This window comes from Protobothrops mucrosquamatus, unplaced genomic scaffold (assembly GCF_001527695.2).
Source record: "Protobothrops mucrosquamatus isolate PMUCROS unplaced genomic scaffold, P.Mucros_1.0 scaffold2982, whole genome shotgun sequence".
In the NCBI taxonomy this organism is placed as follows: Eukaryota; Metazoa; Chordata; class Lepidosauria; order Squamata; family Viperidae; genus Protobothrops; species Protobothrops mucrosquamatus.
This window is the reverse complement of record NW_015389002.1, coordinates 255,728-278,347: the sequence shown is the minus strand read 5'-3', so window position 1 is coordinate 278,347 and position 22,620 is coordinate 255,728. Positions and strand designations below refer to the sequence as shown.

Below are 22,620 nucleotides of genomic sequence, written 5' to 3'. Positions count from 1 at the left end.
ACTCTACATCCACATGGAGAGAAGTAAGCAGTGGGGTACCACAAGGTTCCGTCTTAGGCCCAGTACTCATCAATATCTTCATAAATGACTTAGATGAGGGAATAGAAGGGGAACTCATCAAATTTGTGGATGATACTAAACTGGCAGGAATAGCCAACACCTCAGAACACAAACTTGGGATCCAAAAAGATCTTGACAAACTTGAACAATGGGCCCTATCCAACAAAATGAGTTTCAATGTGGAAAAAAGCAAAGTTTTACATTTAGGCAAGAAAAATCAAAAGTATAAGTACAGATTAAGTTCAAAAACAGTAACTGTGAGAGGGACCTTGGAGTCCTATTGGATGATGACTTGAATATGAGCCAGCAGTGTGCAGCAGGAGCCAAAAAAGCTAATACAATCCTGGGTTGTATAAACAGAGGCATAGAATTAAGATTGCGTGAAGTATTAGTACAACTTTATAAAACTCTAGTAAAACCACACCTGGAATACTGCAACCAATTTTGGTCACCCTACTACAAAAAAGATGTTGAGACTTTGGAAAAAGTTCGGAGAAGAGCAACTAAGATAATCCAAGGCCTGGAGACTAAAACATATGAAGAACGGCTGCAGGACTTGGGTTTGGCTAGTCCAGGGATCTTCAAACTTGTTGAAGTCCACAAGTCATAAAAGGGCCAAGTTTGAAGACCCCCGGGCTAGTCTAAAGAAAAGAAGAAACAGGGGCGACATGATAGCAGTATTCCAATATTTGAGGGGCTGCCACCAAGAAGAGGGGATCACATTATTGTCCAAAGCACAAGAGGGCAGGACAAGAAACAATGATTGGAAACTGATCAAAGAGAGAAGCAACCTGGAATTAAGGAGAAACTTCCTAACAGTGAGGACAATTAACCAGTGGAACAGCTTGCCTTCAGAAATCATGGGCGCTCCATCACTGGAGGTTTTTAAGAAGAAACTGAAATGGTATAGGTTCTCCTGATTGAGCAAGGGACTGGACTAGAAGACCTCTAAGGTCCCTTCCAGCTCTATTCTGTTCTAAATAAATATGTCAGTTTGGTCTAGTGGTTAAGGCACCAGGTTAGAAAGCTGGAGACGAGAGTTCATTTCCTGCCTTATCCATGAAAGCCTAGTCATTCTCTCTCAGCCCAGCCCACCTCAAAAGGTTGTTGTTGTGGGAAAAATAAGAGGAGGAGGGTGTGTTGAATGTATTTGCTGCCTTGAGTTAAATAAAAGTGGGATATAAAAAAAACCCAGACAAATAAATAAATCAGGATGGGGTAAATACATAAAGAGGATCAATAAAACAGGATGAAGTTTTATTGATCCGTTTTTCACACTTATAACCACTGCAGCCTCCCCATCAAAATTTGGGCGCTTGGCAACTGACTCATATTAATGACTGTTGCAGAGGTCCAGGGTCATGTGATCACCTTTTGTGACCTTCTGACAAGCAAAATCAATGGGGAAGCCAGATTCACTTAACAACCGTGTTAGTCATTTAACAATTGCAGTATTCCACTTAACGACTGTGGCAAGAAAGTTCACAAAATGGGGCAAAAATCACTTAACAACTGTGTCACTTAGCAACAGAAATTTTGGGCTCAAATGTGTTTGTAAGTCTGTACCAGGTTTATTTTTTTAAATCCTCAAAAATTATCCTACTGGGCCTAAATGACCCCATTTGATATCATCATGTCATAAACATACCATAACCTTCTGTTGGGTGGGAATAAATACTGAAAAAAAAAAGAAAAAGTGTGGTCTTTGTGCTAAACCGCAAACCAGAATTCAGTTATCTTGTTGAGCCAAAAGCAAACAAACCACAAAATGACTTATAATTGTACAAATAATTTGCTTCCCAAGTTTCCTCTCTGTTGCTCCTTGTCTTTTTATTATTGCCACTCTTTGATGGTTATGGGCTAGTTCAGTGGTGGCAAACCTATGGCACGCGTGCCAGAGGCGGCACTCAGAACCTTCTCTGTGGGCACGCGCGCCATGCCCCGGAGATGGCAACCATCCCTCTTCAACCAGCCGCCTGCTAACTCACCGAGGTCCCACGTGGCTGGATGCATCCCAGCACCCATGCGCTCGCTGGCCTCTGTGTGCAAGGGCCGATGGTGTCAGGCAGCAGCCGCCCCGGCCCCTGCCTCACCTTGCCCTGCGACAATGCCACCCCCGCCCTGCCTTGCCTTGCCTCGCCTCACCCAGAAGGACGAGCCTCCTGCCCACCGCCCCACCTGCCAGAGACCCCCTGGATCTCCCCAACCCTGCCCGGCCCCCACAGACGTCCCTCCCCATGAGCAACATCGAGATGATCACGCCCACCTTGTCCACACCCACCAAATCTGCCATGACCACCACAGCCATGCCCACCCAGTGGGCCACGCCCACCTGGCACCCGGCAATAAATAAGTGGGTTTTGGGTTGCAGTTTGGGCACTCAGTCTCTAAAAAGTTCGCCATCACTGGGCTAGTTATTTGCTTACATTTTAAAAAAATATCTGTATATGTCTGCTGCTAGCTATTCACTGGTTTAAGCACACTCGAGTGGATTAAAATCAAATATTTTCATAAACCAAAAAGCAAGCGAATAAGTGTCTGCTTCATCCTTGTGTCCTTTGGTGGGAAAAGCTGCATCATCTGTGCCTTTAGCAGTCTCTTCCCTGAATGTCAAGGACGAATGATGTTTTTAAGGTATTTATTAAAGTTTATTATAGTATAAAAACAAATAGAAGCAAAAAATCAGAAAAGAAAGGGAGGAGAGAAAGGGGAAAGAGTACAAAGATAGAGAAACAAAAAAAGGGGGGAAACAATGATTTCTGACTTTTTTCAGTGCAGAAGAGTACGAAAAAGTTACAATCACAACTTTTGGCTTTACATTTCTAATAAACACAAACCATTTCTATAGCCACAGTTTCAGTCTACTTATCAAAAGCTAAAATCAAATCTTCATCTTTTTCTGTTTTGCTCATAGAGTCCAGAAACAGTTTCCAAGTGGATAAGTTCTTGTCTTTAATTAAAGTAGTGGCTCCCAAACTTTTCTATACCCCGCACCCCTAGAACGCTTCTGATATAGTCTCACACCCCTTACAAAAATTCAAAATAATGGCAATGAATTATGCACATACACTATAATTTTGAAAACCCAAGTTTTTGCATCCCCTGGAACATCGTCTCGCACCCCCAGTTGGGAACCCCTGAATTAAAGCAATTAGCTTTGGAATGGGCTAACTTGCTGCTGCCAACTTCCCATGGCCAACTCGCCACGGCCACCTCACTGAAGGGACAACTTGCTGCAGCCAACTTGCTGCAGCCAACTTGCCATGGCCAACTCATTGCTGCCAATTTGCCATGGCCAACTTGCCACAGCCACCTCACTGAAGGGACAACTTGCTGCAGCCAACTTGCTGCAGCCAATTTGCCATGGCCAACTCATTGCTGCCAACTTGCCATGGCCAACTTGCCACAGCCACAGGGACAACTTGCTGCAGCTAACTTGCCATGGCCAATTCATTATTATTATAAAGTTTCCCCAATGATCATTTTCTAAGTATTAACAGTTGTCCATGTTGAGCTACTTGAGAATAGGGACAATATTTGGTGTTTTGCTTTCTGAGTGGTGGGTGAGTGTATCCAAATGACTTAACATATCATTTGAGCTAGCACAGTTTTTTTTAGAAAAAAAATATAGCAAAGCATTAAGTTAAACAATATATTTTTAAAAAGCAGCTAAAGGGAGACATCTGCTGGAAAGTATCTTGTTCTGTACTTTCCAGAGATTAATCAATAGCACTGTCAGTATAGTTCAAACTGATAAACATTTTACCACACATGAATTGAGCAACTCCACAAGAAGCCAACTTCCTGTTGACTTTTAGAAGAAACAGCTAAGTCTGAATTCAGTGTCTAGGATTAACACTATGGTAACGTGTATTTCCTTATATGTATACAAAAAAAGCATACATAGATACTTGTGTATGTGTGTGTTTGTGTGTGGTAAGTATAATATAACCATATATCCATACATATAGTTATGCTTTGCAATGCTTTGGATCTGAGGACCAAAAGATGCTTTAAAATGCACAGGGATAGCTTAACCGTAGAAGGTTTAAAAAGTGAATCTATTATAGCACTGGGAGAATGACCAATAGCAAGTCACAGATAATGTGTGCCTATTGTCTTCTAAGGAGAGAAAGGTCCTAAGTCAAGCTTAACTGCAGGTAATTTTATGGATATACTTATGTAACTTTCTCAGCAACAATAAGAAAATAATTTGCTAATGCCATATCCCAGAATATTTAACTGGCTATCAAGTTTAGCCTACTGCCCTAGAATTTCCAGGAGGTGTTCACAGAAACACTAAGTAAGCTTGTTTAGCTTTTTTTTTTTCAAGATTATTGAGATGCTGAGATGTTCTGGAACTCTATGAGATTGGCAACTATAATTGAAGGCTCTTATGCCTTCCGTTATAGCCTGAACATAGAGATTATGCTGGTGCAAATGAAGATAGGATCCCCATATTGATTGTTCAATTATTTTATATCAAGTATATTATAAAACTCAACCAAGAGATTATAAAGTGGCAGGCTGCATTGCCATTCTTAAAAAAAGAATTAATAGAGATGCCCTTTTATTGTTGTTGATTTTTTTATTAATCATTTGATGTATCCCCTCAGTTGCAAAGGCAACTCTAGGTAGCTTATATATTAGAATAAAAATCTAAAACATGGAATAAAAATAAGCTGCTATGGTAGATTAATTGCCTGATCCTCTTTGAACCTTGGGATCTTCTTAAATTCAGCTTGCTTTTTGAAGAACAGCTGGGCTAATATATGGTCTGCTGTTGCATGGAAATAGTCATCCATATCTAGAGTTTGCAGCTGCCAAAACAAACAAACAAACAAATAACATATGGATTGGAGATATCAGAGTATGTGTCAATGTTTATACACTATTGAGGTAATATTATGTGAACATGTGAATAATAACATGCAATATTATGTAATATTATGAGAAGCTGTGCCTGCCTCTGGTATGAGATTCTCTCCACGATCTGGATGGCTCCCACTCTGGTGTTTCTTATAAGAGTTGTGAAGGTCTGGCTCTTCACCAGCCTTCTTTGGCAAGGGAGAGGGATATACCATTAAATAACCCTATCACAGATACCCAAGGCTACAAAGTGACTCACCTCCTTTGTGTTAAGTCAGGACAGCAGGAAGAAGAAGCCTAAAATTTAATTCCTTGAGAAGATATAGAAATCTCTGACATTTTACACTGCAGTGGACAATCAACTTTTTTATGTGAGACTTCATTTTTGTCCCCCATAAAGATCTAGTCTAGTTTGAGAAGGTGAGCGAAGGTTTAAGTGTTTGGAGACTGCTGATTTACTGCTGTGCCCAAAGGTGAGGTTTGATAGTTTTGGAATTGAATCTGAAACATCCTCCTAAATCCAGACAAATAGCAATAGCACCTAGATTTATATATCACTCCATAGTGCTTTACAGCACTCTCTGGGCAGTTGACAATATCAGCATATTGCCCTGAACAATCTGATTCCTCATTTTACCAACCTCAGAAGGATGGAAGGCTGAGTCAACCTTGACCCCCATCAGGATTGAACTCTAGGCGGTGGGCAGAGTTTGCCTGCAATACTGTATTCTAACCATTGCACCACCAGAGCTCTTAATAAGAAACACAGAATGGTTCAATCAATCATTATTCAATCAATGCTGAAAGGCAGCTCTGTACAGGAGAAGCTGTTTTCTCAGACATTTGGTAGTTATTTAGGACTTCATGGGATAATAGCAAAACTTAAAACTTGCCATAGGAAACCAGTGTAAGTTCAGCATCATGGATAAGGGCACAGAGCAATTACAGTACTTTATAATAAATTTAAATAGTTAGTATCATATATACAATATATATATACAAAGCATCATAATATACAGTTACTTTTTTATTTTAATCTTCAAAGCATTTAACACTTGCATTTGGTTCATAATAACTTAAAGGTCTAATGAAATGGTAGGTCGCTGCTGGCATGTATAGCAAAATTTCTAGGAATTCAAATAGATGTCTCACCTGGTTGTTGGTGCTGAATGCCAAAATGAGAAGCAAGTCCTCATCACAGGTGCTCTTGATGTAGTGTTGGGTTCCAACTGGGAAGAACACAACATCTCCAACATCAATGCTAAAGTCAGTAGAAAGAGTAGATGAAACAATAACACCCACCTGCAAATAAGATGCACCACAACAAATTAATACTTGCATATCCAAAATCTTGGTTTCATTTGACTCAACAGGCAGTCCTTAACTTAAACCATTTATTTAGTGACCATTCAGAGTTACAATGGCACTGAAAAAAGAGACTTACAACTGGTCCTCATACTTATGACAGTCACAGTCTCTCCTCTCCAGGGTCATATGATTGAAATTCTGATGCTTGGTAACTGTCATGTATTTACAATGCTTGAAGTATCCCTGGATTATGGCTTCACTTAACAACCTTCCCAGTCAGCTTCTGACAAGCTAAATCAATGGGGGAGGGAACCAGATTTGCTTAACTACCATGTCAAAAAGATCATAAAATCAGGCATAAGTCACTTGGGAAAAACAAATTGAGTAAGGTGCTTTGCGGGGGGGGGGGGAGAGTTTTGCCCATTTATACTTGTTAAGAAGCTTCCACTTTTCTTCTCCCTCAATTTCTCCTTCCATTTTTTGTCTCCCAGACTCTAGTAGTTCTCCTGACAGCTCTATTGTCCATAATTGCTCTCCTCTTCAATAAAGTGCAACCTTCTTTCTAAAGCAGTCGCCATGTTGTTTATCCCTGGCTTGGACTGAACCACGATGAAGACTTTTCTTCCAACACTAAACATACCCAATTCCAGCAACTGTTCTTTATATGTTTTAGCCTCCAGTCTCCTAATCATCTTTGTTGCTTGTCAAGTATAATTCCCAGAATTCTTAATGTTGGCATGCATCACAGTGGTTAAAATTAAATCACTTACCTTTCCGCAGCCGCTGATGACATAGCCCATTTCATTGGCATTGAAATGGAAATGAGGTTGTCGTAAACCATTGCTGAAGATCTGGAGTGTTGCTAAAGTAAGAGCATCCTCCTTCTGAAAAGAAGAAACGAACCTCGCATATATACAATGGTAGCAATGGAGAAATTATGACCTCATCCTTTCTATCCTTGTTTGCTTTTAAATTTTAATTTATTGTGGATAATTGTATTTACCATGGATGTTTTAATACTATCTACAGAGAGTCTTGAGTGAATTATTTATTTAGTCCACAAATTGTGGAAGATTGGAATAATTTTCAATATTGCAAATGGATACATATATAAACTCATATTTTATAGGAATTTTTAATGACACCTCCTCCCACTTCCAAAATAAAATTTGAATAAGATAATGACTGCCCTAACTAGCCTCCAAAGCAAGATAGTAATTTTTACCAGCATACTTACCGAATGGAGAAATTCACTGTAAAAATTTTCATTGGGTTTTAAGCCTTTTCCATCTTTTACATACCGAGCCCACTGGATGACTCCCCCTGGAAACCGGAATTTGGAGGATCCTGAATTGAGAATATAAATTGGTAGGCTCATGAGTAATGCTCAAAGGTTTCATATTGGCTCCATTATGTAGTATTATTTTTGATTAATGTAAAGCTGATGTAGAGCACATGTTTTTCACATTGTGTAGAAGCCATGCCAAACTTTTAATATATGTATGCTACAGTGATCCCAAAACCTTTTCTGCCTGCAGGCAGGCATAGTTTTGATTGATTGACTGATTATGTGCCATCAATTTGATGTTGATGATTAACAGCAATAAAGATAGTTTCTCTGCAAGATGATTTAACATCAGCTCGTGCTACCAATAGCGTGTTAACTCTGCTGAGGTCCATTGGTCAATAACAATGGGGAGAGGCAGCTTGCTAGGAATGGAGAAATATTTTCTCAAAATAATGTCCTGAGATTGTTGAGAAAGAATTGTGTAATTGATGCTGATCTGATGGTAAAAACATATTTTACTTTATTTAACACTGATGTACTAATATATTATAACATTTTAGTATGAATTTTTTCTTCTTTTTCATAGCTAGTTCAAATGGTATAGAAAAAACTATATGGTTAACAAGGATATGACTATACACTTATATTTTAAAAGTGTTGGATTTATTTAACTTAAAAATAAGGAAGGCCTCTTGATCTTGTTTCAGTTTTTTTTTGTCAGAGAGCAGAATTATAGTATTTGGATCTATCATGTCTTCAGTACCAGTATCAACATACATACATGCACAAAAGATGTTTACTTTTTTTTTTTTTTGCAAACATCTAGGACCTAAATAATGCAAAAATATCAAATGTCACAATGAATAGAAATAGTTTCAACATGGACTTGATCCGGGGGTGGGGGTGATGTTGCAACCTATTCTCCAAAGCAACTAAAGGCAGAACAAAAAGCAATGGATGGAAACTAATCAAGGAGAGAACCAACCTAGAACTAAGAAGAAATTTCCTGACAGTGAGAACAATTAATCTGTAGAATGATTTGTCTTCAGAAATTGTGGGTGCTCCAACACTGTAGGTTTTTAAGAAGAGATTGGACAACCATTTGCCTGATGGTATATTTTCTGCCTGAGCAGCAGATTGGAGTGGAAGACCTCTAAGATCCCTTCCAACTCTGTTATTCTATTATTCTGTAGCAATATAAGTGCATACTTTATTGTAGCAAGCAAGAAAAGATCTTCTTAGCCAATGCCAAAATACTACTTGCAGGATGTTACACAACCAAGAGAGTTTCTGATGATGATTGCAACTGTTGCATACTTATATGGGAAAAGGCAGTCTCTCTCAGGCTGTTGACCCATATAGTTAGAAACCAAGAATGATAAGATCAGTTACTTCAGGATAGTTTTTTTATTATTGCTTGCCTATAGGCAGAAATCTTGCCAGACTAAACACTTAACTGCATGACTATTAGATATACAGTAAGTACCCTGTGAACTGCTTGGGGGTGGGGGGTGGGGTCCACCCTCCCCCTTTCCCTGCCTACCAAAGATTCCAAGTTTATTGTCTCTTTTCTCCCTGGGAAAGAACCTTCTGGACCTACATTCCACCATACTCCTTTATTATTTCCTGGGTAAGCATTTGTATACCTGACTGAAAATATAACACATGAAAATGTGATGAGGTCACCACCCCATTGTTGCATTAAAAGCCCACAAGTCTTATCAGCCAAAAGTGGTTCTCTTCTGCATGTCCCCCTAGCTTGTTCTGTGGTACCTTTTAGGTCAAAGAAGTACCGCCATACAAGCCTATCTGCAGACTGGTTATAGTTGGCATTCTGAACAAGCTCTGCTAGGTTGGGTGGAAGATTGATGGCCTGGTCTTCTGCTTGCTTCTGGAATGACCGGATGAAATCTATACCGCCCTGAGGCTAGAAAACACAAGAAAATATTGTATTTAGTGGATCCAGGAAGGAATGGCAATGACTTCATCCAATACAGTTAATTTTAGCTTACAAAGAAGTGAGTGGTAATGAGCCAAATGCAGAAGATTGTTAGGTGGCAAAGACCAAGACCACATGTGAAGTTCCAATTAAAATGTCTGTGGAGAGTCTCAGTCATCCAGGTCATGGTTGTCCCAAAGATGCTTTTCCAAAAGGCAACTGGATTTTCTTGGTTGTTGTTGTTGTTTAAAAATGTTTTGCTTCTCATTCAAGAAGCTTCTTCAGCTCTGACTGGATGGTGAGGCTGAATTCTTCAGTCAGAGCTGAATAAGCTTCTTGGATGAGAAGCAAAATGTCTTCAAAGAAAAACAAGAAAGTCCAGTTGCTTCTTGAAAAAGCATCTTTGGGGCTTCCAATTAAAATGATTTATTCCTACTCATGCCTGTGCACAGGAATCTACTTGACTAACTGTTAGCATTATTTTGGCACTAGACGAGAGTCAACAGAATTCAACAGGGGTTGGACTTAGTCCATTTGTGGCTTTTTAGAGACTAGGCTGATTCCTCTTTTGACTCCATCCCCAGGTTCTGCCACTCCTTCTCTTACAAAGATTGTTAAAATATTTTAAAGGTTTCTCCTTTTGAAGGGAAGACATGAAGAAAAGTGTTGAAGGTTAGCTTCAGCCGAAGTCTTTTTGCTTATTTTATACCTTACACAGAAAGATATTTGCATTTGGCAATGTATGGGTAACCAGGAAGCAGACTATTATGATGGATGGCCAAGCACAAATGCAGAATGGCAGTCAAAATGATAGTGGATTTGCAAAGAATTAGGATTTGGAATTCCTGTTGTACAGACCTTTAGAGATCTTGCGTCAATGTCTTTGGGTGTCAAGAAAAATGTATCGTCAAGGTCTAGAGTCTGAAGCTCCTCATGAGTTGTAAAAAACAGCAAGAACAAACACTCTTCTGTACCAACATTTTTGACCCAATGCAAGGTATTTCGAGGGAAGAAAATAATCTGTCCTGCCGTGACATTGTACGTAGATATTGTATCTCCACCAGCATCAACAACTCCAATCCATGCAGTTCCCTGAAACACATCACCAACAAAACAATATAATACAATTGACCAGAAAATCATGTGGGGAGAGAATACCCCAGCGAATGATGAAACTAATAGTCTGAAACTATTTGGCTTGAACTGTATCAGCACCAAATTTATGATCTGGATAAACATGTATTTATATGGCCATAAAAAGGTCACCATGTGTAAAGGGCAGTAGGAACAACCTTGGGGATCAGGTGGAAGAGCTGCAACCAAGGCCTTGGTCAGATAAAGGGAATCTGGAGCAATGTCAAGAAAGCATCTCTGATGGAACCTTTCTTAGTTCTCATGGAAATAAAAGGAGGGATGGGGGAGGCATATTCAGATTTGCAAGATTGAAGTCAGCTTTCAGTGTAGACCAGACTAGGAAATCAGACTTAGGAACGTTGATGCTACTTTTATTACATGGTTATAGCCACAATCTTGCAAGTCTGAATGTTTATGCTTTCTTCGCCCAGTGTCAGGTGCAAGAATGACACTTGATGATTCTTCCAAGCTGAGTTCTTTATGGTTTCCCACCTACAGACAATATCTTACCAGGCTGAGGATTCTATTATCTGCATCTACAATAACAATTAGGGAGGAGCTGTTTTCAACCTCTCTCTCACGCACATGATATCTGGGCTGTGTTACCTCTGGGCTGTGTTGCCCTTTACTCCTCAGAAACCACCTCTTCACTACATTCCACCAAAGATTCTTACAGGCTTTCAAGTTCTTGTCTTGATGGTAAGTTGTCCCATTACTTATCCTTGGTTCCCACAACCTGGTAGATTATTTACCAAAGTGCTGTTGAATGCTTTTCAGACATATCTTGGTTAAGGAGTGTCACAGATTCAGATTTCCCTCCCAAGAATTATTTCATAGGGCTCTTGGAGGAAATGCTGCCTGCCTAGCTAACCTCTGCTACTGGATTTTGCCCTGTTTGTTTGAGGTGGGTTGGGGGAATGGAAGGGATTAAGTGGCCAATGTGCATGCACAGGTGTTTCAATACAGGTAATCCTCAACTTACAACCATTCATTTAGTGACTGTTCGAAGTTACAACCACACTGAAAAAAGTAACACAACCATTTTTCACACTTATGACCATTGCAGCACCTCCATGGACACATGATCAAAATTCAGATACTTGGCAACTGACTCATATTTGTGATAGTTGCAGTCATTGACCACCTTCTGACAAGTAAAGTCAATGGGGAAGCCAAATTCACTTAACAACCATATTATTAACTTAACAACTGCAGTGATTCACTTAACAGCTGTGGCAAAAAAGATCATAAAATGGGACAAAGCTCACTTAACAAATGTCTTGCTTAGCAACGGAACTTTTGGGCTCAATTGTGATCATAAATTGAGGACTACCTGTAAGCTCTTTTCTTCCACTCCTCCACTACTAGTTACTTTTATATTCTTTGGCCCCCTCTCCAGTTGTTTAAAAATAATTGGGTAAATTAAAGCACTACTTTCAATATTACCTTTAAGAGGTAACCCTGTTCGTTGGCATTGAAATGCCAGTGTGGAGCACGTAACCCTTTGCTTTTGATCAGCAGAGTCCCAAACATGATCTTGGAACGCTGAGCATTGATACTTGTTCCAAACGCCATTTCTTCCTTGTTCTGGTATTCATCAGCATTTCTGCGAAATCTTGACCATTGAATAACACCTCCTGGAAACTGGTGGATCTGGGATGTTGAAGAGGCACGACAATATTAATGGTTTTGATACAGTTCATAAATAGCTTTAAAAATCCAGTGACAATTGGCTCCCTCTTGATATAAAAAGATATTTACTTGGGGTGGATAAATACCAATTAATCAGATAATATCTGTTTAATTTCTCAACTATTGAAACAAACGTTTTAATCATTGAATCTGAACAAATTGATCCACAGTGTGACATTCTTTAGATCTTTGTGGTTTTAGGTAGCCTGAAGCAGCCATTTGCCTATGGCTATAACCCAGAAAAAAAAGCAATGGAAAAGAAGAGGCTTGCATTCACTTCCAGATAAAGTTCACTAAGGTTTGAAATTTGTGAAATAGTCAATGAACATTTTACTAGAACAGTGTTTCTCAACTTTGCAACTTGACGATGTGTGGACTTCAGCTCCCAGAATTTCCTCACCAACGTGGCTGGTTATGGGATTCTGGAAGTTGAAGTCCACACATCCCCAAACTGCCAAGGTTGAGAAACACAACACTAGAGAGTCCATCAATAAAGCACAAATCCAGAATTGATCCTTCACCCAGGGCTACCAGAAGCAGGTGTGACAGTTCTGCACAGCACAAAGATGCATGACATAGGGAACACCAAATTATGGGAATGATAGTAGTCTAATGCCCCATTGCAGGTGCCAGGAGGGGGGAAGAAGCCCATGCAGTTACTGTTCCACATGTCTGCACAAGTGCTGTAGAATAAAAAGGGAGAATGAACAACTAGGAAGCCACAGATTCCCCCTGACATGACTTGATGCTCGGGTGGCAAAATGTCTATGGAGATTCTCAATCATCCAGGTCATGGTTGTCCCAAAGATGCTTTTCCAAAAGGCAATTGGACTTTCTTGGTTGTTGTTTTTTTTCTTTGAAACGTTTTGCTTCTCATTCAGGAAGCTTCTTCAGTTCATTCATTCAGTTCTGGTGGTTAAAAAAAACTTTTTGCACAAAGGGACCCTACAGATCAGTGATGGCCCCAACTTTAACCCATGAGTTTTTGCTACCCAGTTTCTCTAGGCCTTGGCTAAAGAACCTATCTATTCTTTGAGTTCCACCAAAGATTAGCAGTGTAACCCTTAAAAATTAAAATTCCCAAATATTTGTCCTGTGCAAAAGAAATATGGAAGAAATGTTTTAGTTATACCTTGGATTTAGTATGACGGTGGAGAAACTGGAACTTGAGGTCTACCTGGCTTTTGTAGGCAGATGTTATTGGAATTTTCTGGGAAGCTGATCCATGGTTTTCTAGATTCACTTTATGCTGTTGTCTTTTAAAGTCAGGGGTGCTGGCATAAATCACAGACAGAATCAACACCCCCACCATTGTGGTTATTGCACAGGCCAACAGACAAACCAGAAAGACATGGAGGAGAGACCAGTGGCTCTTTTTCACCTTGAGGGCAGAAAGGAAGAAAAAGGAAGAATTACAAAACTGGGTCACAACAATATTGCTATATTCCTGCTATGTCTGCATAGCTGTACCATCCACATCATCTTAGAGCGAGTTATCATTCAGCTTTTGGATAAAACATACCTGACTGTATCAAATCATCCACCATCACTGATTTAACAGTAAATTCAGATGTCTGAAGGGAAGTGATGTTTGAAACATCACTACCTAAAATTAAGATCCATTTGGAGTAGTGGTTAAGGCATCAGGCTGAAAACTGCAAGATTGTAAGTTCTCACCCTGCCTTAGACACAAAACAGCTGAGCGTCCTTGGGTCAATCACTCTATCTCATCCTTGGAAGGAGACAATTAAAAAAAATCACTTCCAAAAAATCTTGCCAAGAAAACTGCAGGGACTTGTCCAGGCAGTTGTCAGAAATCAACCCTGACTTGAAGGTACATGGGAGACTTTACTTCTTGTAAAAGTGGCAGGTTTTGTTCTCAGCATTTTTTATTTTGCAGGAAGTAAGAATTTTCTGAAAAATTCAACATAGGAGAAAAGGAAGGATGTAGAATAGTTCACTGTCCCTGGAGACAACACCTGGAAAGCCAGAACTGTAGACAGACCTGACAGGACTTTAATCATGGTCACACACTTATATGTGGAATGGATCGTGAAGGTGGTAGAACTTGCCAAAATGCCTAAATCGACTTGTCTGATTAAGGAAGAAGCAATAACTACATTTGTAAAAAGACTGGAAACCCTTTATGGACTTTTTCCTGAACATGGATACAAATGAACCAGCGATCTCTGGATTTACCGATTAAAAAGCTGCATATGGGTAGACGGGAACTATGCAAACTGGGAGAGAAGAAACCATCTTATGTTTTTTACTGCTGCAAAGAAGTCACTTCTTTAAATACTTCTTTTTTCCTTTCTCTTTTCTGGACCTGGTTGTTCACTTTTTCTTCTATCTTTCCTATTTTTCTTGTTATACATATATTTTTCTCTTTTCTACATTCTTTTTATTTTTCTGTAGCTTTGAAATTTGTAATAAAAATTCTTTAGCAAAAATGATATATGTGAAAATGGACATAGCTTTGACAACACCATCATGGCTGCTGTCTTGACTTTCTGGACCATACTCTGTGGATATGCCTGGATGGAAAAAGTATACGCAGAGAAGAGCGACAAAATGGTAAGGAGGTCTGGGGGCTAAATTGTATGATGAACGATTGAGGGAACTAGGTATGTCTAGTCTAGCAAAGAGAAAGTTTAAAGGGGGGGAGGAACATGATAACCCAGTACTTGAGGGGCTGTCTCAGAGAAGAAGAGTTCAACCTTTATTCTACATGGCACCTGAGGGCAGGACAAAGAGTAATGGGTGGAAGCTTGTTAAAGAGAGCTACAACCTAGAAATAAGGAGAAATTTCCTGACAGTGAGAACAATTCATCAATAGAATAGCTATGGTACCTCCCAGAGGATGCTCCATCACTGGAGGTTTTCAAAAATAGACTTGACAATCATTTGATTGGGATGATATAAAATCTCCTGCCTTAAGTAGGGTGTTGGGCTATAAGACCTCCAATTACAGCCCTATGAATCTATGTTCTATAAAATTGGCAGCTCCAGAAAACAGTGAAGCAACAGGCAGCTTAGTTTGTTGCTGCAATGATCAAAGATAACATTGACTGATGGGCTTAGGAAACAAATCCATTGCTTTATTCAAGAAGGGAAGGTTCTTCCTTTCAGCTTTGATGTTCAACTCCATAATTGAATTATCTTGTCCTAATTCATCTGGTTCAATTTTCTAAATAACGTATAAAATTGTTTGAGTTAATACCAAAACAAACACTGATTAATTCTCTCCTGCTTTTTTCTTTTCTTCTACTGTGGAAGAAAAGTTAATATTTAGTTAATTAATATTAACTTTGAAATATCCAGAGTTTTCTATTCCCCTCTTAGCCCAATCAGTTTTATTATCTGCCTGGCCTGAGACTGTTGACCTATTTTAATTATAGTTACTGAGACCAAACCAGCTTCATAATTTATGAAAAATGTTTGAACGCCATAGTAAGAGAAAGGTTGAAAATTACATAAATATATGTAAACAAATATATTTACTCAGTGCCTTGCTGGGACACTCTAAATGTTCCTGCTACTGTGGGAAGAGCCAACTCGTGTGTGTGAGGCATGCAAAATAGGTTTCCCTGCCATCGTCTTGTCATGTGAATGTGGCTATGGTAGGAAATCATGATTGTTTTCATCAAACATACTTTCCTTAATCATACCTACTGTTTTCATTAACCATAGTTACAGTGTATGAATTTTATTCAAATGGATCTAACAATGTGTTCTTTGTGACTTAAGACAAATTCAGTCATGAATCTGTGTTTGTAATGCATAGCATGATTGCCTATTATACCCTGTGCAGGACAAATGTATGTTCACACTATGAAAATTACTTCTCATGTTTTTCAAAAAAACTGAAAGCAACCTCAGAAGACTTGTCTGTTCCTAATTACTGCCCTCTTCGGTAGGATGAAAAAAATATTACTTTTTAGAGTTCGGTCCAGTGAACAGTTTCTCTGGATTAACTAGAAATTGGGGTGGGGGGAAAGATAATGTCTAGTTGTGCATTCTCTAGATTTTATAGTTCCCTACTCATGGTATAATGCAGATTTTTTTTCTATGAAGAAAAACTAATGTAGCTTTCTAAATATTTTACAAATATTGTAAACTATTGCAACTTACATGACATTCTTGCTTAATCTTTTCTGGCTTGGACAAGTTGCCTGGAGGTCCATCTTCATGCAGTTCAAATCCTGAATTATCCATTTTGTATTAGCAAAGTACAATTTTGCATGCATCCAAAAGCGGGAGAAAAGAAAAACGAAATAATCTTGGTCCTGTCGTCAGTACTTCTATAGATGAAAAAGGCAACAGGTTTTTTATTTTATGATAAGTGCGTGGTAATGGAAATTTCGGTGTGAACATGAATGCAAATGAGGATATCCCCTTTTTTCAGCAGAACAATTTATAGCAGGAAGGATTTCACAATGACTAATCTATTTCTAAATTTAGCTGTGAATTCTGTGGTCCCAGAAAACGGGTTCTAGGATGCCTTAAGAGGGGATGGCTTTAGGTGGGCTCATGGAAAAGTACCTATTAAAATTGTACTGCTAAAGAAGTGGTCTTTTCAGCGACCTACTGGGAACGATCCCCCTGTGTCCTTTGTTCCGTGCAGAATAAAGCTTTTACAAATCTCCACCTGGGTATGTGGTTTATTGAGAGTTGCACACTGGGAAGAACCAGTTTTCTGGGACAACAATTTCGGGGGCTCATCCAGGATCTACCACTAGGCCTTGCCCGGTTCTCTTAACTAGCATCTTCTGCTGCCCTGATGAACGGGACTGCACGGACTGACCTTCAGGCCAGAGTCTCGGCTCCTCAAGTGGGTGGGAATTCTGGCAAGAGATACAAAGGTGGAACATCAAGTAAGTGGAGATGATTGTAGTTTTTGTGTTTCTTTTACGTCCCTGTGTCTTATAGGTTGAATGTGACTTGAGTTAGATTAACTTCAGGGGAGAGTCCTGAAGGTGGTAGGGGTTGGAGTTGTAATAGCTCGCAGGCATCTAGTTGAAGGTTGGTAAGTATCTGTGTGGCCATCGTTTGTTGGATGATGCAGTAGTTTTTCAGTGAGAGTAATTAGTGTGGAGCACATACCCTTGTTCACCTTGACACAAACAAGGGGCCAAGACCTAGTGAATCCCACCATATGACTGGTTTAATTGGCAGAGTAACAGAGTTGAAAGGGACCTTAGTGGTCTTATAGTCCAATCCACTGCTCAGGCAGGAACCACTATATCATTTCAGACAAATGGTTGTCCAGTCTGTTCTTGAAAACCTCCATTGTTGGAGCACCCACAACTTCTGGAGGCAAGCTTTTCCACTGGTGAATTGTTCTCGCTGTCCGAAAATTTTGCCTTAATGCTAAATTGGTTCTCTCTTTGATTAGTTTCCATCCATTGCTTCTTATCTGCCTTTCTGGCAAAGAAAGCACACTGCTGAAGGCAGGAAGGGAACTAGCCATAGAGTCTTCAGAGTGTGAAGACATTTCTCACCGTGGAGGATAGCTGTCTGTGCGGGACAGCTGTTTCTGGTTGGCTATGGTGTGACTGAGTGTGACCGGGTGTGAATGATTTTGATTGTTTTGTGTGTGAAAGGCAATAAATTGTGGTACAGATTGAGTCTTGGGCATGGATATTGAGACTATGAATGTGGAGACTGAGGTCTATGAGTAATAATCTATGTAACTGTATAAAGTTATGACAGGAGTGATAGCCAAGCTGAAAATCCTTGATTAAAAACAAACAATTGCTTCATTCTAGTTATCTATTTTCAAAAACTTACCTATTCCTTCTATCCTATCCTTCCTTCTATGCAAGCTAATACATCTTAAACAGCCAAATCTTATAAGTCCTTAAATGAATCAATCTGAAGAGACTATTGGGGTCTGGGGTGTCTTTGGGGAAACAGTATAGACTGGCAACAGTTGGACTATTTCTACCCTTATTTATTTTTATGTATTTATATTTAAAATTTAGAAACCTCCCATCTTCTTTGTGTTTCCCCAGGGAGCTTTTTGTTACAAAACACCAATCAACTTATTTACTTACTTATTTTATCAAATTTATGTAACCGCCTATCTTACAGCAAAAGACTTTGGCTGTCAGGTAGTCAATAAATACTAAACAATCAATATTATAATTCTTAATTTTACAAAAAAAACAAACTAAAAAAGAAAGAATATTACACAATGAGATGTTGCCAATATTGAATCCCTCTTAGTTACTCTCCTGATGGCACAATTAGGGTTTACGAAACCTTCAGAAAGTCAAAGTGATGAAACAAGCCTTACATTAGGGGAAAGACATTCCATAGATCGGATGTCACAGCAGAGAAGGCCCACCTCCTATGGCCCAACAATTGTAGTTGCCTTGCCCATGGGACCCATAGCACGCTACCTCTGCTGGATTTGGTAGGATGTATTGGGAGAGGCAGCCCCTCAAATATATGTCCCCATGCCAGGTAGGGCTTTAAAGGTCAAAACTAGCAACTCGTAGTTAAATGCAATGTCCCATGATTGACATTTTCTTCTTTTTGCTGGCTTTGTCCATTGACTTTCTTTGTTGGAAGGATTGTTGGGAGGAACAGGCTGAAGCAGGCCAGGGCCCTTCAAGTTTGGAACAGGGAAGGCAGAGCTCAGGCGAGGAGCAAGGCCCCTCCCCACCAGATCCCAGAGCAAGGAGAGCAGAGAGGAGGAGGGAACAACGGAGGCAGGCTCACTTGCTCGGGAAGAGAGCATCACGCCCTACTTCACAAGGCACACCTGGGGAGTAGGCATTTAAGGAGACGCTGTGGGGTGGGGCATTTGCAGGGAACAAACGTGAACTCTTGTGATGTGAGCTCTTGTACCTGGACTCTTTGTATTTCGGATCAAGTTTGTTTCCTGCTGAGTTTTCCTTGCTGTCTTCAGTTTTGCAGTTTGCAGGTTACAGGCAAGCTGGGCGGTGAAAAGATCATACTTTGTTTGTTATCTGTTTTACTTTAATGAACTGTTTAACTCCGTTGACTGTTTTATTGAACTTGTGCCAGCATATGTGGGGGCTGTTGGGTGAACGTTGGCAGTGCTTACAAAGACAATTATTCTGACCAGCTAATTGCTTTGCCTCCGATCGGGGCCCTGGGTCAACACATCATCGCAAGCCAATCTCCAAATACTTGGATCACAACCATGTGACCATGGGAACACTACAATAGCTAGAACTCTTTCAGCGCTGTTGTAAGTTGAAATTGTTGCGGATTGGTTGTTAAATAAGGACCACTCATGTCTGTCATTTGGAGATGATAAAACTCTTAATTTTATTCTATGTGTAGTCTCTCTGGACATTTCCCTTGTTATCCTTTCTCAAAGCTAGACATGCCCAGTTCCTTCAGTCTTTCCATGAAAGACTTTTAATTTCCTTGTAAGGTATGTGCCCCTTTTAGCTTTTCTAAATTTTAAAATAATTTTGCTATTGAATGTTATCAAAAAAAATTCCCAACTCCCAGCATTCTTCACTGCATGTCTCTGTGCTTGTTCAGTTTTCTGAAGACAGCCTAACCAATAAAGAATTTAGAGGAACTATTATTTCCCACAATTTGGAAATTATCCTTCTGTTGATGCAGCTCTTTCCTTTTTCAGTAGTCATTTCACACTGCTGACTCATATTCAGTTTGCAAAAGACTACTCTTAACAAGCCACATATTCTCCATTCTGTATTGTGGCATTTGATATTTTTCCCAATTAAAAACTTTGCATGTCTGAGTTAAATTTCATTGTTGTTTTAAATCCAGTTCTCTAATCTCTCAACACAATTTTTGCTTCTGTCTCCTAGATGTCCTCTTGGTCTTACAGCAGATGCTAGTACAGCAGGTGAAGACCATAGCAAGGACCCACCTTTGTCAGTGCCACCTGTTGTATCAATTACCACCTTTCCTGGATCAGCTAGCAGAGCAAAAGTAATCCATTTCATATGATCTACCAGGTGACACCCTTGAAAAGATCTCATATCTAGGTAGCAGGGCAATTTGTTTGTTGATAGGTGGTAGCTAGTACAGAATTGACATAGATGAATATAGTATAGTATAGTATAGTATAGTATAGTATAGTATAGTATAGTATAGTATAGTATAGTATAGTATAGTATAGTATAGTATAGTATAGTATAGTATAGTATAGTATAGTATAGTATAGTATAGTATAGTATAGGAAGGGACCTTGGAGGTCTTCTAGTCCAACCCCCTGCTCAGGCAGGAAACCCTATACCATTTCAGACAAATGGTTGTCAAATCTCTTCTTAAAAACTTCCAGTGTTGCAGCATCCACAACTTCTGGATGCAAGTGGTTCCACTGATTAATTGTTCTGTCAGGAAATTTCTCCTTAGCTGTAGGTTGCTTCTCTCCTTGATTAGTTTCTATCCATTGCTTCTTGTCCTGCCTTCAGGTGCTTTGGAGAATACCTTGACTCCTTCTTTTTTATGGAACACTGCTATCATGTCATTAGTCCTTCTTTACATTAAACTAGACATACCCAATTCCAGCAACCGTTCTTTATGTTTTAGGGTCCAGTCCTGTTCATCTTTGTTGCTCTTCTCTGCACTCTTTCTAGAGTCTCAACATCTTTTTTACATCGTGGTAACCAAAACTGGATGCTGTATTCCAAGTGTGGCCTCTGGATGCAGTATTCCAAGTGGCAACAGCTGCTGGTTCCAAGTGGTTATCATCGCCTATAAAAACTCATTATACTCCCAGTCTTTGTTGTCTTCAGAACCATCTGCTTCAAGTAGAATCTGCCCATCTAATATACACTGGCTGAGAGAGGTGGCTATGGTTGCCACCCCATAAAGGCTGAGTCCATAGGCTCAGAGGCAGATCTTGTTGGACAGTCCTTTGCTCTGGACTACATTTTCCTCTTGAGGATATGAGGATTTCCTCCAGGCTAGTATTTATAGGTAATAAATTAATAAATGAACATCATCCATATTTCCCTTCTTTATCTATCAATCTGAAAAGCATTCCCTCCATCTCTTCATCCAAGTCCTGAAAGACAATTTTGGGCTCAGGACTGAATTCTATGGTAGTCCATTTGACATCTCTCTCCAGTTTCATGAGGACTCATTGCTGAACACATGTTAAGTATGGTTTAATCTAAGGTATGGCACTAAGTCCATGTTTAACCAGTATGACACATAGCATCTTTCAGGTGTGGAGAGAGCTTGGTTAATAAATATATGAAGTAAGCAGATTATGCAGAGAGTAGTGGTAACTAGATAGCCTTCAAGACATCTTCTGAAATAACCTCATGAGTTGGCAAATCACCTTAGTCATAAGCTGATCAGAATGAGTCCTTATTTGCAAGTAAATTATGTCTATACAGAATGCAGCTACTATGATGAACGAGCAACTTGCAGGTGACATGGTGTAATCTTATTTATTCTTTATTAAGTATATGCATATTAATTAAATATGCCTATTGGGATTTTTTTTTTTTATAAAAAAACTATGTGTATATTTTTTGCTCTTCTCTTTATCCTACTGGCTGTTGCCCATTAGGGAGAAGTTTTCAATGATCATTGTTCTTTTATAAATAAACGTAGACCTTAACCCTTTCTAGTGTTTGGTTGTTTCATTTGAGAAAAAAGGGACATCTCAAACTAAACCAGGTTTGCTGATCAGATTATAAAGGGAGACATTGGTTTTCTATAAAAACTCACGTAAGGGTGACCTAAATCTTTTGCTTGTGCTCATTACCAACATTTATACAGTACACCTGCAGACTAAATTTAAACAGCGCTGCTCCTACATAATCTGATTGAGTTAGTACATTTCTAAGATTGGGCTAGAGTATATTACTGAAAAATAGCATAGACAAAACATTGGTTTCCTTTAATTACATTTATATATTACTATAAATACATTGACAATGTAAAGCATTTGTCAAAACAGTCATATGCAGTTCTGATCAATGAGTTGGTAAATTCACATGTCTAAAAAGGGTTTTCCCCCAAACAAATCAGTTTCCTAAATTAGATTGTCTAAGAAGTGATGATCTAATTCAGAGATCAAATTGGTTTGAAATTCTGAATCAGACTTTTAATTAGATTGACTAGAACCACAGGCTCTGACAAATTTTAGAGTGAAAAATAAATGTATGTGCCTTCTGTGTTTTTGTCTTCTCAAAAACAACTGTCTGAATCAATAAGAGTGTACCCCAATGAAGAGATCCAATGCTAGCACAACGTAGTTTGACTTTGATGGTTTTCCAGAGAACTATGATGTCATTCTGTGTATATCTAAAATATTTGTTAGGCTGGGGTTTAGGGGAAGAGGAATAAAAATACTGAA

General features: G+C 39.3%; 1 protein-coding gene across 1 annotated transcript; it reads right to left on the bottom strand.

The window, feature by feature from the left end:
• Positions 1-4,745: 4,745 nt before the first annotated feature.
• On the bottom strand, positions 4,746-12,252 carry LOC107296807. The gene is made up of 7 exons (XM_015826158.2): positions 12,045-12,252; positions 10,323-10,556; positions 9,299-9,452; positions 7,475-7,584; positions 7,008-7,121; positions 6,082-6,231; positions 4,746-4,880 (listed from the first exon to the last, which is right to left on the bottom strand). The coding sequence occupies exons 1-7, from the start codon at positions 12,171-12,173 to the stop codon at positions 4,746-4,748; spliced, it is 1,026 nt and encodes a 341-aa protein (XP_015681644.1). The 5' UTR covers positions 12,174-12,252.
• Between the last annotated feature and the right edge of the window lie 10,368 nt (positions 12,253-22,620).

Bases quoted from the DNA above. Each gene is read 5' to 3' on its own strand.
- LOC107296807 (XM_015826158.2), bottom strand. From the start codon at position 12,173: ATGGCGTTTGGAACAAGTATCAATGCTCAGCGTTCCAAGATCATGTTT. The intron at 7,122-7,474 runs GTAAGTATGCTG...TCTTCTTTTCAG, and splicing joins ACAGTGAATTTCTCCATTCG to AAGGAGGATGCTCTTACTTT. The intron at 6,232-7,007 runs GTAAGTGATTTA...TCTTATTTGCAG, and splicing joins TCATCAGCGGCTGCGGAAAG to GTGGGTGTTATTGTTTCATC.